The sequence below is a fragment of the Tuber melanosporum genome (genome assembly GCF_000151645.1).
Source record: "Tuber melanosporum whole genome shotgun sequence assembly, scaffold_196, strain Mel28".
In the NCBI taxonomy this organism is placed as follows: Eukaryota; Fungi; Ascomycota; class Pezizomycetes; order Pezizales; family Tuberaceae; genus Tuber; species Tuber melanosporum.
In genome coordinates this window covers 62,374-74,095 of record NW_003298859.1, presented here as the reverse complement: position 1 = coordinate 74,095, position 11,722 = coordinate 62,374, and the positions used below count along the sequence as shown (strand labels likewise).

The window sequence follows — 11,722 nt, the reverse complement described above, 5'->3', positions numbered from 1 at the left end:
AACACCGGCCTTTCAAACTGAGGGCGGAAACAAGACGTAGACGCCTGAGCAGTACTGCGAGAAGGAGAAGAAAAAAGGAGTTTGCTACAGTGTGGAGTAACTGGACAAGAGCTTGGAAATAGATTGTTTTTTTTGGATGAAGCCACAATTTAATAGGATCCAAATCCAGTAGGGAGAAAGATCAGATTCTGACCACGTGAAGAGTTGGAAGATAAAAACTGAAAGCCTAACTTTAAGTCAAGACATACTAATATAGGAATGTACGCTGCAATGACGGATGTAGGAAGGACAGAATTGATTCTTGTCAGAAAAAGGACTGAAGAGGAGAGAACAAGCAAGAGAGATATACTTGGTCTCAATACCCACCAATATGCAACAGAAATCCATCAACCCTATCTTATACCCTTTATAAAGGGTATAGACAGAGCAACTGAAACTATCTACATGGCTTCTGATAATGGATCATGGCATAATAGTGCAGAAAACAAACAATTGCAAGAGAATTATGGATTTTGAAGATTGCCTTGGCTCCCTAACTCACCAGATCTTAACCCTATTGAAAAATGCTTGTGCAATTCTCAAAAAAGCCCTTAGAAAGCAATTCTCTAAGGTTGAAAGAAAGCCTCATAGTACTTCTGAATTATTTCGAGCAGTAAAGAAATTGTAGGAAAGGATACCTTAAGAGACATTCAATGGGTGAATTCAGAGGATCCTGAGAGAATTCAGATTGTATTATATGCAGATGGAGGTCACACAAAATTGTAGCCTTAGGAAACTGTTATTTTTTATTTCTATTTCAATCTGTTTTAAAATTCTATTTTTCTCATTTTTTTTTGTCCAGTTAATGTGGTTGCTCATTGTAGAGATACCATTGCCATGAAGGGTATGAAAGCTTTTTAGACACGACTGTACATATCAGGAAGGTACTAGTAAGGTGGTAATCTATTGCTTTACGGGGTATGATAGATGATAATCTGATTAGATTGAAATGGAAGTTATTATACAGTACAAGGGTCCGGCATACAGTCTTCACACATACTCAATATTGTACAATATTAAGTGATCTTTGTTTTTAGATTCTACGGAATATCAAGAAGTCATAATTCATAATAATCATGCCACGGTTGTGGCTTGGTAGCCACAACTCCCTGACTGCTTGCTTGCTCGCAACCTGGGGCACTCTTCCATAGTGCCTGCCAGCTCAACATGACTTTATAGCTCAACACAACTTGTAGCTCAACACAAATCTTTTCGGCTCAACAGACTTTTTTGTGGCTAAACAGAACTTTTTTGTAGCTTAAAATTTGTTTGTGGCTCAAGGTGAATGACAGTATAAAGAAACTTTATTAGCCAACATAACTTTCACATAGTATCTATAGGTAGCATTATACTAGTAGATTATCATTTGTTTAGAGCTTAACATATTATTGCAGTTCAAGCTATTGAGGTAGTACAGTGCAATCTTATAGCTGAATATGACTTTGAAGTATAATGAAGCTCTATTACTCAATGGGATCTTATATTCTTATTGATCTTTACCATTGAAATTCAATGAATCTCTATTTCTTACAATTCTATTTAAAACCCATTGTATACAGCATTCTATTTTATATATAGATGTATTAAAGTTAAAGCTTCACTACTACAATTGTCCAGTACTTACCAATTTGATTTTCAAACAATCTTCCAAATATATTCTTTTTACAATTACTGCCAATCTGTTCAAAGTCACCTAGAGCCTATCATCTCGATACCCATTTCCCCCATATTATCACCATCATGGCCCCACTACCAGCTACTATTATACTTCCTAGTCAATGGGTGGAGCTTTCCGAAGATACCGAGATCCAAATTGGAGCTGCAATTGCCTCTCTTAAAAGTATAGAGCATGAGAAACCGAATCTTACAGCACTTGCCTACTAGTATGAAATTCCAAAATCCAGACTTCGAGTCCGGTGGGATGGAGTTCCATCAAAACAGGATAGAGAAGCAACCAACAGGAAACTCTCTGAAGATCAAGAACTGGAAGTGTGTCAATACCTAGACCCCTTGAACATAATAGGAACAAGTGCACACCTCCCAATAGTTTCTGGTTGCGCAAATGCTATTTTGCAGTATTCCCATACAGGTTATGGTTCATTTTCTACCGTTAGAGACCACTGGGCTAAGCGCTTCATGATCTGTCATCCAGAGTATTCAATTCAAAAACAACACACTCTTAATATCAACAGAAAAAATGCTCAGCAACCTGATAAGATCAAAGATTGGTTCCAGCGATATCACACTATCCGCAAGAAGTCCAGTATTGAGGACCAAGACTGCTACAATTTTGATGAAACAGGCTTCAGAATTGGCATAGGCCGGGACCAGTGGATAATTACGCTGGACCCATCACGACAGTCATACCTTGGAAGCTCCACGAACCTTGAGCTGATATCCGATTGTAAGACTATCAGTGGCGATGGAGTAGTCCTTCCCCTAATGATCATTATTCCAGGAGTTATACATCAGGAGCCCTGGTATACAATAACCAGTATACCAGATGATTATCTTATAGGAACTTCAGAGACTGGATACAGCAATGATAAATTGTCACTACAGTGGCTGGAGCATTTCAACTACTTTTCTCTGCAACGAAAAGTAGCCAACTATCGGCTATTACCTTTGGATAGATTTGGCTCTCATTGCACTAAGTAGTTCCTCGATTACTGTGATAGCCATAAGATTGTTATCTTCTGCCTACCTCCTCATACTAGTCATCTTCTCCAACCCCTTGATGTTGTGGTTTTTCAGCCATATAAACATTATCATAGTGAAGCAGTAGAAGCTGCAACCCGTACTGGCTGTGGAGAGTTTGACAAGATAGAATTTCTAGATACAATAGATTCTATCCGACAACAAACCTTCAAACCTTCCAAAATTAAATCTGCCTTTAAGGCAACTGGACTTATCCCATTCAATCCAAGTATGGTGATATCCAAATTACGTGAAGCAGTTTCACTTCTCCAGCAACCCGTTACACCTCCACGAATATCATCCACAACTATTCCCATTACTATCTGAAGCTTGAAGCGCATGGGAGAGGAATTACAACTTGATGCTCAAGACTTGTCACCAACATTGCAGAAAAAATTGAAATTAGTTTTGCAAGGTGGATTGGTATAAGCATAGTCAGGTGCACTGGTAATGGAGCACATAGAGCATACTAGGGTAGCAGAATATGCAAGATCTGTAAGACAGCAGGGATAGAGTCAATGGCAGGTGCAAAAGGTTGGGGTCATTTATCCATCACAAGCTCGTCAGATGGCAAAAAGCCGAGAGGGTGCAGAAATAGAGAAAGCAGAGAAACAGCTACAAAAAGCTCGGAATGCAAAGAAGCGGTTGGAGCATGAGGAGCACAAACCTCTACTTGATGAGATGAAATTAAAGGTTAAAAATAGGCGAAAGGTTTTAGCCCATAAGAAGAAAATATCAAAACATATTATTAGAAGTATTAAAAAACTGGTTAGATTGGGGAAAATAAGTGTAAATTAGAATAATTTGTATCTGTGGTGGAATTGTGAAGTTTAGTTAAGCCACAAAAAAAGTTCTGTTTAGCCATAAAAAAGTTCTGTTGAGCCACAAAGATTTGTGTTGAGCCACAAGTTGTGTTGAGCTGTAAAGTCATGTTGAGCTGGCAGGTACTCTGGAAGAGTGCCCCAGGTTGCGAGCAAGTGAGCAGCCAGGGGGTTGTGGCTGTAAAGCCACAGCCATGGCACGATTTTACAAGAAACCCCATCTGCTGTCACTCATGCAATACCCAATTCTGATCATGAAACAGTAAGAGATATAGAATAAAAATTAAAAAAAAGACTTTCCCAGATATAACTTAATTGTTTGAAAAAAGAAAAAGAAAAAAAAAAGTGAAGATTTGAAAAGAAAAAGATATCAAATGTAAGGTAAGATGACACTGTTCTTCCTTGTACCCCATCAGGTAGCAGCCTGATCAACCTGCCACATTCGACCCATCTACTCTTTTCCTTCCTCCTGCAGCTTTTCCTGCTACTGCCTCCGTCCCACTCCAATACCACTTTCCTCTCCGCTAATATCTCCAACTACCATATCCTCTCATTGAACTCTCCCCATCTTGACTTTAGTATCTAGTACATAGTATGCCCACCAGCAACAGTCCAAACAGCACTAATACGGGCAGGAAGAGAGGTAGTCAAGCAGAAACTTTCATCAGGAGTTATAGTATCCCACTCTTCCCCAATAGCCAATTATAGTAATAAATTTGTAGTAGGCTGAGGAGAGTGCTGGTGAATTTGGTCTTTCATTATTCACTATACATGTTCAATTGAATTTAAATCTGGAGAACCTGATGGCCAGGTAGAAAAGTAACCTATCTTGTTGAGATTCCTTAATACCCCTATTGCATATTTAGCATGAGGGGATAATGCACTATCCTACTGAAGGTAAACATAATCTTTGCATTCCTGGCAGAGTTGTAGTAAAAACATGTATAGGTGTGGGATTATGATATAATTACAATAGCTTTGGCTATTGATTGTTTTGCTCCAATTATCTTTATCCCATATCAGCAACAGACCTTTCTCATTTCCTGAAATGCATTATCAGGCTATGATGGTTTGTAGTTTTCAAAATTTTGGAAGAAGGCAATCTTCAATATACTCTTCTCCTATAGTCTGAGTGACTCCAGCGTTTCCTGAAAACCTTTACACATTAAATGCAGGCTGATCTGTCCAAATTTTCTTCGTCCAATCCTGCTGTACCTACTGATGAAAAGGTATCAGCATACTGTAAGTGGACAATCTTGCTTTTGATAGTGAGAAAAGGTTTCACCTGAGATATTCTATGATGATAATCTTGGCTGGAGAAAAAATGGCAAAGTGTGTACTCATTAACCTTAATTACCAGTTGTTCAGAAATAATAAATAGTGATTTATGACGATCCTCCTGAGATGCAGTTGCATGGACTACTACAAGAGATTTTTCTCCTAGAGAGAGACGACCAGGTTTTCCAACACCAGACTGGATAAGTGTATTTGATTGTGCATACATAGAAAATACAGTGCTAACAGGAAGCTTAACTGTTACTGCAATAGGACGGAAGTTCCATTTGGCAAAAGGGTGTGGAGATCTGATTTTTGACCAAAGAGAGTATGTAATTTCAGTTCAGAGAAACTTTGGAGAAGCAGGAGAGTTGGACTTTACACACTTAGGAGAAGGAGAAGGAGATTCTGAAGAAGTGTTCTTTAGGAAAGAGGATTCTGGTGGAGTGCTCATGGGGAATGGTGATTCTGCATGAGTGCCGAGTGCAGAGAAGGAGAACTTCATGTTTCTATGCATTAGAGTAGAGGAAGTGGCTCTAGACATGATGTGCTTGTTTTAAAAACCTATTCAAATTAGTGCAATTTCTTCATCTTTTATAGAGGATTTATTTTCTTGTTACCTTAATTTATTTGAAATTAAGGATAGTTGTTCTTATAAACAGAGAGCTTTTCCCTTCCTTTCTTCCGTGATTGCTTCAAAACCACCATAAGGTTCAGATTGCGTGACTTGCTCCACACATCGCGAGGTTCAGATTGCGTGACTTGCTCCACATACCATGAGGTTTGCATTGGTTGCAATGACCGACTGATGTTCAGTTTATTGTCCGCCGTTATTGCTGCCATTTCCCGCCTTTCTTCAGCCTGTGCGATCGCTAAATGCCGGACCCTTGTACATAATAGACTATCGTAGACAAGTAGAGCACATCATAATATATGATGCTGCTGCGACGGAGAGTTAGACTAAAGCTGTGGGGATTGTCCGCGGGTGCCGCTTCCTTTGCACGTGGCTAGAGGTTGTGGAACAAGCCAAACTGCGTCAAAGCACTTAAGTTGCCGTAGGTTATTAGTTCGTAAGACCCAGGGGCATCATGGGTAAGTGCGAGTATGGTAGGGTATTGAAGGCTGGATCGAGAACTGTTATGACATTGTATTGAATTAATGTGAGCAATTTGTTTTCGATACACTAAGTCTTCTAACCTAAGTTATTGTATCAATCTCTTTATGAATTTAATATCACCTTTTTAACCTGCTGAATATCTTCAAATCTTCTGACAATAAATGTGAAAAGAATTATCACAACTCGTGCCATAATACCCTGACGAAATACTAAAAGGATTTCGGATACTCTAGTACAGACAATCTACAGTCCCAAAGCCTTTGCGACGATAACAGAAGTCCCAGCACTTGCAACCACTTGGTTGTGACCTCCCCATCTTACAACCCACTGCTCAATGGAATGGCCATTGCTTCTGGCCGTCGGCCATTTGTTCTGATAGCTCTCCTCTCCAAATTCAGTCCTTTCCCTTAAGCCCATAATTTCGAGCCATGTCAGTTCATTTCCTGATTGTGTTGCATTGGCAGCAGTCACAAACAGTCTATCAGAATGTTGCCATGGAATATCGAAATCATTGTAGGCATGAAGAACGATAAAGTTCAACTTCTTACTAGACTTGATGAGTGAGGCAATCCGCTTATCAGATTCCCACGTATCGATGATAAAATTTGCAAAGAATCTTTGGAGAAAAGGGTAAGGTCTCAAAGGTGACAGTACTGGGAGCCAGCCAAAGATATTGTAGGTCAAGATTAGTTCTTTCATATTACTGAAACCGGCAATTGTGATGACTGCACCGAGCTCTATCGGACTGGTTGGGTGTGTTGCTAGCTTCTCCGCAGCGGCAATGGCAACAGCTGTTCCTAGTGACTGGCCAACAACAGCAATCCTAGAAGGCGAGATTCCAAGAGTATTAATAGCCCAGTTCACGGAGGTAATCGCATCGGTGATTAATCCCTGTTCTGATGGGGTGCCGGATGATAGGCCAAATCCTCGATAATCTAGGGTGATTATATGAATTTTGGATGGGTCGCCGGCAGAGAGAGATCGTAGGTATGTAGGTCTCCAGGACGCTCCAACTGTTCCGGCATTCTAGTGAGTATATATATTAGCGTGTGACTCACTGGGGCTGAAGGATGTGCTTACACCATGAACTATACCTCTGTCAGTGGATGTGGGGTATTGAATACAAGCTACGTTTGAACGGGGTACATACAGTGAATAATCAGTCTTGCTTCAGGATCGGCTATTAAGAGTTTTATATTCTCGGATTCCAATGGGTTTGAGATTAAGCCAGTATTTTGCTTGACTAAGGACTCCCGATGTTCTTTGTAAAGGCCAAGTGGAAGGACATGCCACACGAATATGTCTTCACCGTCTGGGGTTTTCAAAAAGAAGGGCGCTACTTGATTTTCTGTGGGGGCCTCGTTAGCAAGTAATGATCATATTTTGTGGGAGACTTAGTGTACAGACTTGCAAATCCAAATTCTTCCGGCTTCCTAAGGTCCTGTCGCCAGGTGACCTTCATTCTGTGCATATAAATCGCACTAGGGTGGCACGATATATCAGTTCATTCCGTCCGTCCGTAGATACGTACAGTAAGCGAAGAACACACTTATTTTGAATCCATGGAACCGTTAATAAACCGAGAACAACGAAATAAAAAGCACCGAGAGCTACGAGAGGCCAATAGGCCTTCTTAAAAAGCTCACGGGCCATATTTTCCTCCTCAAAGCCGATGGTAGCTCGCTGGAAATCTGGCAAGAGGTAGGAAGACGAGAGGTTGGGTGGTATTGAGAGGGGGATAGATGTTGTTTAGATTGCGGTAGGGAAGGTAGTGAGCCGGTGGGATCGGAGACGAAGTCCAGCACGCGAGCTGAGATCACTCTCTGATTACCTATTCGGGGGAGAGACAGAGAGTTCTTGGCAGGAAAATGACCAAGAATTGGTGTGATACCTTAATCTACGATACTGGCATCCAGTCATCATACCGGTAGTCTAACTGAGTCGGAAGCTCCTCTTAACGCGTTGTATCATACCCTCAACTCACTAGGGCATTGTACCAACACGCCAGCCCCATAACCTGCTCCACAATATAGCTACAGACTTGCAATAAAATCAAGATGGGGGAGAAGCGAAAGCGCACGGTTGCTGTTCGGGAGTCTCATCCTTCCAAACACCGCAGTGCAACACCTGCTGCCGCTGAAGCTCCAACACCTGAGGAGCAAACCCCCACCCCCGAAGTCCCAACGTCTTTTACAAAGGATGGACCACTCCCGGTTATTCCGCAACGCCAGCCAGGTGGATTACTGTTGAGCGATTATCAATCTGTGGCCGAGAGGTTTGCCTACCATCATGACTATCGCTGAGAAGAGTTACTAACCAAGTATTAGCAAGGTCATGGCAGAGTCATTAATCCGATCCCAAAGGAAATGGGTGGATGGGGATATCTTCGAGAAATTCTGGATAAAGCCGCTAAAGTCACGGAAGCTGGATCCAGCAGAACTAGAGAAGAATCCATCAAAGGATTGCATGACCAGGCTTGGGAATTGCACCATGAGTTCTATGCCACATAAGTTCGAGATCAAATTGTTTGGTGTACTGGAGCCCGTTAAGCAACCCCCCCCCCTCCTTCCTGTGCCCCATCCCGTACAGAAACAAACATTATCACCAACACCCCAGTTAGACATTTCGGAAAACACCACATCGGGGCCGGGTTTTACAGCCCACCATGCGCAATCCTCGGGAGCTGGTGTTCAGACACCGCCAGCACACCATCAAGTTCCCCAACAGGGTGTTGCCCGGGCTCCAGATCTCGCTCGGACACAGTCAAGCCCTGCCTCAGTGACTCCAGTCCCACATCAAAGACCAACGGGCAATCCTGGCATATCCCCGCAACCGTCTACCCCTGGCCAACCATCTCATCAAGGCCCGCAATTACAGCCAAGTCATCCTGCCCAACAAGACCCTCCTAGGGTGGCACCCCCACCGGCGGCCTCACGCCCGGACCCTGTAATCCAAGCTCTTGCTATTCGGGCAGCATCTGACCCTGATTTAAAAGCCCTCATGCGGATTGTTGCTTCTGGGAAGGCAACGACAGAACAGCTCAAGATATTCCAAGCCCATATTGATGTCTTGACTCCCGTCGCAAGCTCTCAATTGATTCGTAGTCATGCCGCACGTCCATCAACACAGACTCCTGGACCTTCTGTAACCCTTGGGAGTGGTCACACAGCGCAGGCACCTCATCAACAGACGCATCCGGGGCATCAACAGCGACATCAACAACAACCACAACTACAGCACACACAACAACCGCAGCCCCAGCATCAGCATCAACATCATCCGCAGCAACACCACCAACAGCAATATCATCAACACCAAACACATTCACAGAGCCATTCTGAATCTCCACAATTCGCGCACCATCCTCTGCAGTGTACCCCGAGTAGAATTCCTGTTCCTCATCCGGCGCAGACAAATCCCAAGCCCCGGCCATTTCCCCAGCCCCCTAAGCAAGAGATCACATCTGTAGTGTTTGAGTTTGTTGACCCCTACAGCCAAGGAGATCGGTTCCTTTTCCCCAAACATGCAATCCTTGAATATCTGAAGGGTGGGACAGTGGTCCGAGCTTCGTTCATACTAGTTCGCAAACCGGTTGATGATTTGGATGAGTATTACCAACCTATAACGGTTGTTTTGGAGTCTGCAACCCCTAAACCCTTGGAGATACTTCAGAGAGTTGTTGCCAGTGCAGAGAATACCCTCAAACACATGGAAGAGATAATGGCATCAAAGAAAAGGGCAGAGGATACTTTCCTGGTATTCCGTTTAAGACGCGAGCCCGGCGAAGCAATCCCGGACAAGCCTGAGATGCACGAAATGGTGGAGGCAAGTGCCAGAACCCTCCGAGAACGTAGGGCTAGAAGGGAAAGCAGCACACCTGCACACGACCTCAAGAACTTTGCGGACACACCCCAAGCAGCACCGCCAAGGCCACGGGTGAAGACAATTAAAAAGGTGAGCTGCTCCATGGAGTATCAGTCAATACGAAGGTCCGGTCTAACCGTTTCAATAAGGCGATTCCTCGAGAACCTACTACTCAACCCTCTATCCCATCCCCTTCCACCAGCGCAGTCAGGACGCCAGTTCCCAAGATGCCGAAGACCCCAAGACCCCCTAAACCCCCTCGCTCTAGGAAAGGGAGGATCGCGGATCCGACAAAGAGTTGCCATATATGCCAGACGTCCAAAACATCCCTTTGGCGAAAGGCCGACATTGAGGGAGAAAATGTAACAGTATGTAATGCCTGCGGCATCAAATGGAAAACCAATGCCCAGAAAGCGGCTCAGGCTGCGACGCAGGGAGCTACTAGTCAACCTTTGCCCACCGATAGAGCCAGCTCGAGCTCAGGCATAGTTGGACCAGCGACCCATCAACTAGTAGCCGGTGCCCCGCAAATGCAATGCAACCAACGCGCAGTTGGGCTGACCGCTAATGATTTGAGTGGACAACAAGTGCATGCTGTTGCATATCAGATCTCTAGCACCACAGCCGCATCAAGTGCCCCTGTACCTTCCCTGCAACATCATCCGCAACTCGCAGTGAATCTATCCGCTCCTCAACCAAGTTTACCGCAGCAGGATGGCAATTCCCAACAGTCTTCGTTGACGGGGGGTCTGCAGCTCGCAGGTTCGTCGGGTGAGAATGGCGCTCAAAGTTTACCTCTTGTGAACGACACCCCGCAGGGTTTGGTGTCAGGCGCCGCAGATAGGCCCCCACTGCCGCTACAATCAATTCCCGAGAAGCCGATAGATCAGAATAGTTCCATGGTGCAAGATTCTCCCGGAGGATTAGGGGATATCGTGTAGACGGCCACAGCATCCTTTCTTCTTTCTCTTGTTTCTTTTCTGTTCTTGGTGTCGTGATTTAGGTTTATCCCTGTATGTGGCCTGCCTTTTCTTCCTTCTGGAGATTAGTGGTTACTATAAACATGGAGTTCAAGGGAAAGCACAGTAATTTGTGTCTCATCATCAGATCAATACTTGCTATTAAGATATCATTAGTGCCTAGGGGATGGTGCTTTACGGGTATATTACACCTTTAGTAAACGCGGAAAACTGGGGGAAACGGGATTTAAGAAGTTATTTCAGCGCAGTAAAGCTAAGACTTAAACTGCCGGGAACAGAAGAGCCATGACCCAGCCTAGCACCCTTAAACACCGACGAATGATGCAGTCTACGCCAGCAATGCGAGCACTAGGCCAAGCGTACGACCTATTTTGCTCAAGGAATGTTTTCCATGACTCGAACGCAATCCACAGAAAATCATTGACATTTCCTTCCCGAACTCAGCATTGTCCCCTATAAATTAGTGTAGGGAGAGATGGTAACAAGTTACTTCTCACTAATGCCCTTTCCTGAAAGAAGAATCGCCGCACTTCGGGCATTGTGTACTCGTACAGGCAGACTCTAAGAACCCCTCCTCGCCCTCCCCAGCGTCGCCTGCAGGGGCTGTGAGTAAACCGCTCTGATGCCACACAATTCAGCACATAAGTTACAGTAACCCTTTCGAGGAAATAACGAAACTCACATATGACACCTTTGCAGTAACCAAAGAATTATGACCAGGCCGGACAGCGCCATTACTGATATCGTGCAATTTGGCAATCCCGCCCCCCCCCCCCCCCCAAAAAGGCCCCCCCCCCAAAAAGAGAGCCCCCCCCCCTTTTCCCAAGCCTAGCTGAAAATAGTTAAGTGATGACAAAGCCCCCGGGCCGGAAAATTTAAAATTTTTTATGAACTCAAAAAAAAACTTCGCATTTTTAACGCTCCCCCCC

The 11,722-nt window shown here is 44.0% G+C and overlaps 2 protein-coding genes; one reads left to right on the top strand and one right to left on the bottom strand.

Annotated features, from left to right (window-relative positions):
* Positions 1-6,043: 6,043 nt before the first annotated feature.
* On the bottom strand, positions 6,044-7,698 carry GSTUM_00000438001 (uncharacterized protein). XM_002837605.2 has 4 exons: positions 7,499-7,698; positions 7,357-7,430; positions 7,089-7,297; positions 6,044-6,975 (listed from the first exon to the last, which is right to left on the bottom strand). Exons 1-4 carry the CDS (start codon positions 7,600-7,602, stop codon positions 6,193-6,195), a joined length of 1,170 nt encoding a protein of 389 aa, XP_002837651.1. The 5' UTR covers positions 7,603-7,698; the 3' UTR covers positions 6,044-6,192.
* Positions 7,699-7,917: 219 nt separating this feature from the next.
* On the top strand, positions 7,918-10,754 carry GSTUM_00000437001 (uncharacterized protein; the record flags this gene model as incomplete). XM_002837604.2 has 4 exons in its annotated part: positions 7,918-8,224; positions 8,277-8,493; positions 8,566-9,903; positions 9,963-10,754. The coding sequence occupies exons 1-4, from the start codon at positions 8,007-8,009 to the stop codon at positions 10,752-10,754; spliced, it is 2,565 nt and encodes an 854-aa protein (XP_002837650.1). The 5' UTR covers positions 7,918-8,006.
* Between the last annotated feature and the right edge of the window lie 968 nt (positions 10,755-11,722).

Bases quoted from the DNA above. Each gene is read 5' to 3' on its own strand.
- GSTUM_00000438001 (XM_002837605.2), bottom strand. From the start codon at position 7,602: ATGGCCCGTGAGCTTTTTAAGAAGGCCTATTGGCCTCTCGTAGCTCTC. The intron at 7,431-7,498 runs GTGTGTTCTTCG...GTGCCACCCTAG, and splicing joins GTTCCATGGATTCAAAATAA to TGCGATTTATATGCACAGAA. The intron at 7,298-7,356 runs GTCTGTACACTA...AGGCCCCCACAG, and splicing joins GGAAGAATTTGGATTTGCAA to AAAATCAAGTAGCGCCCTTC.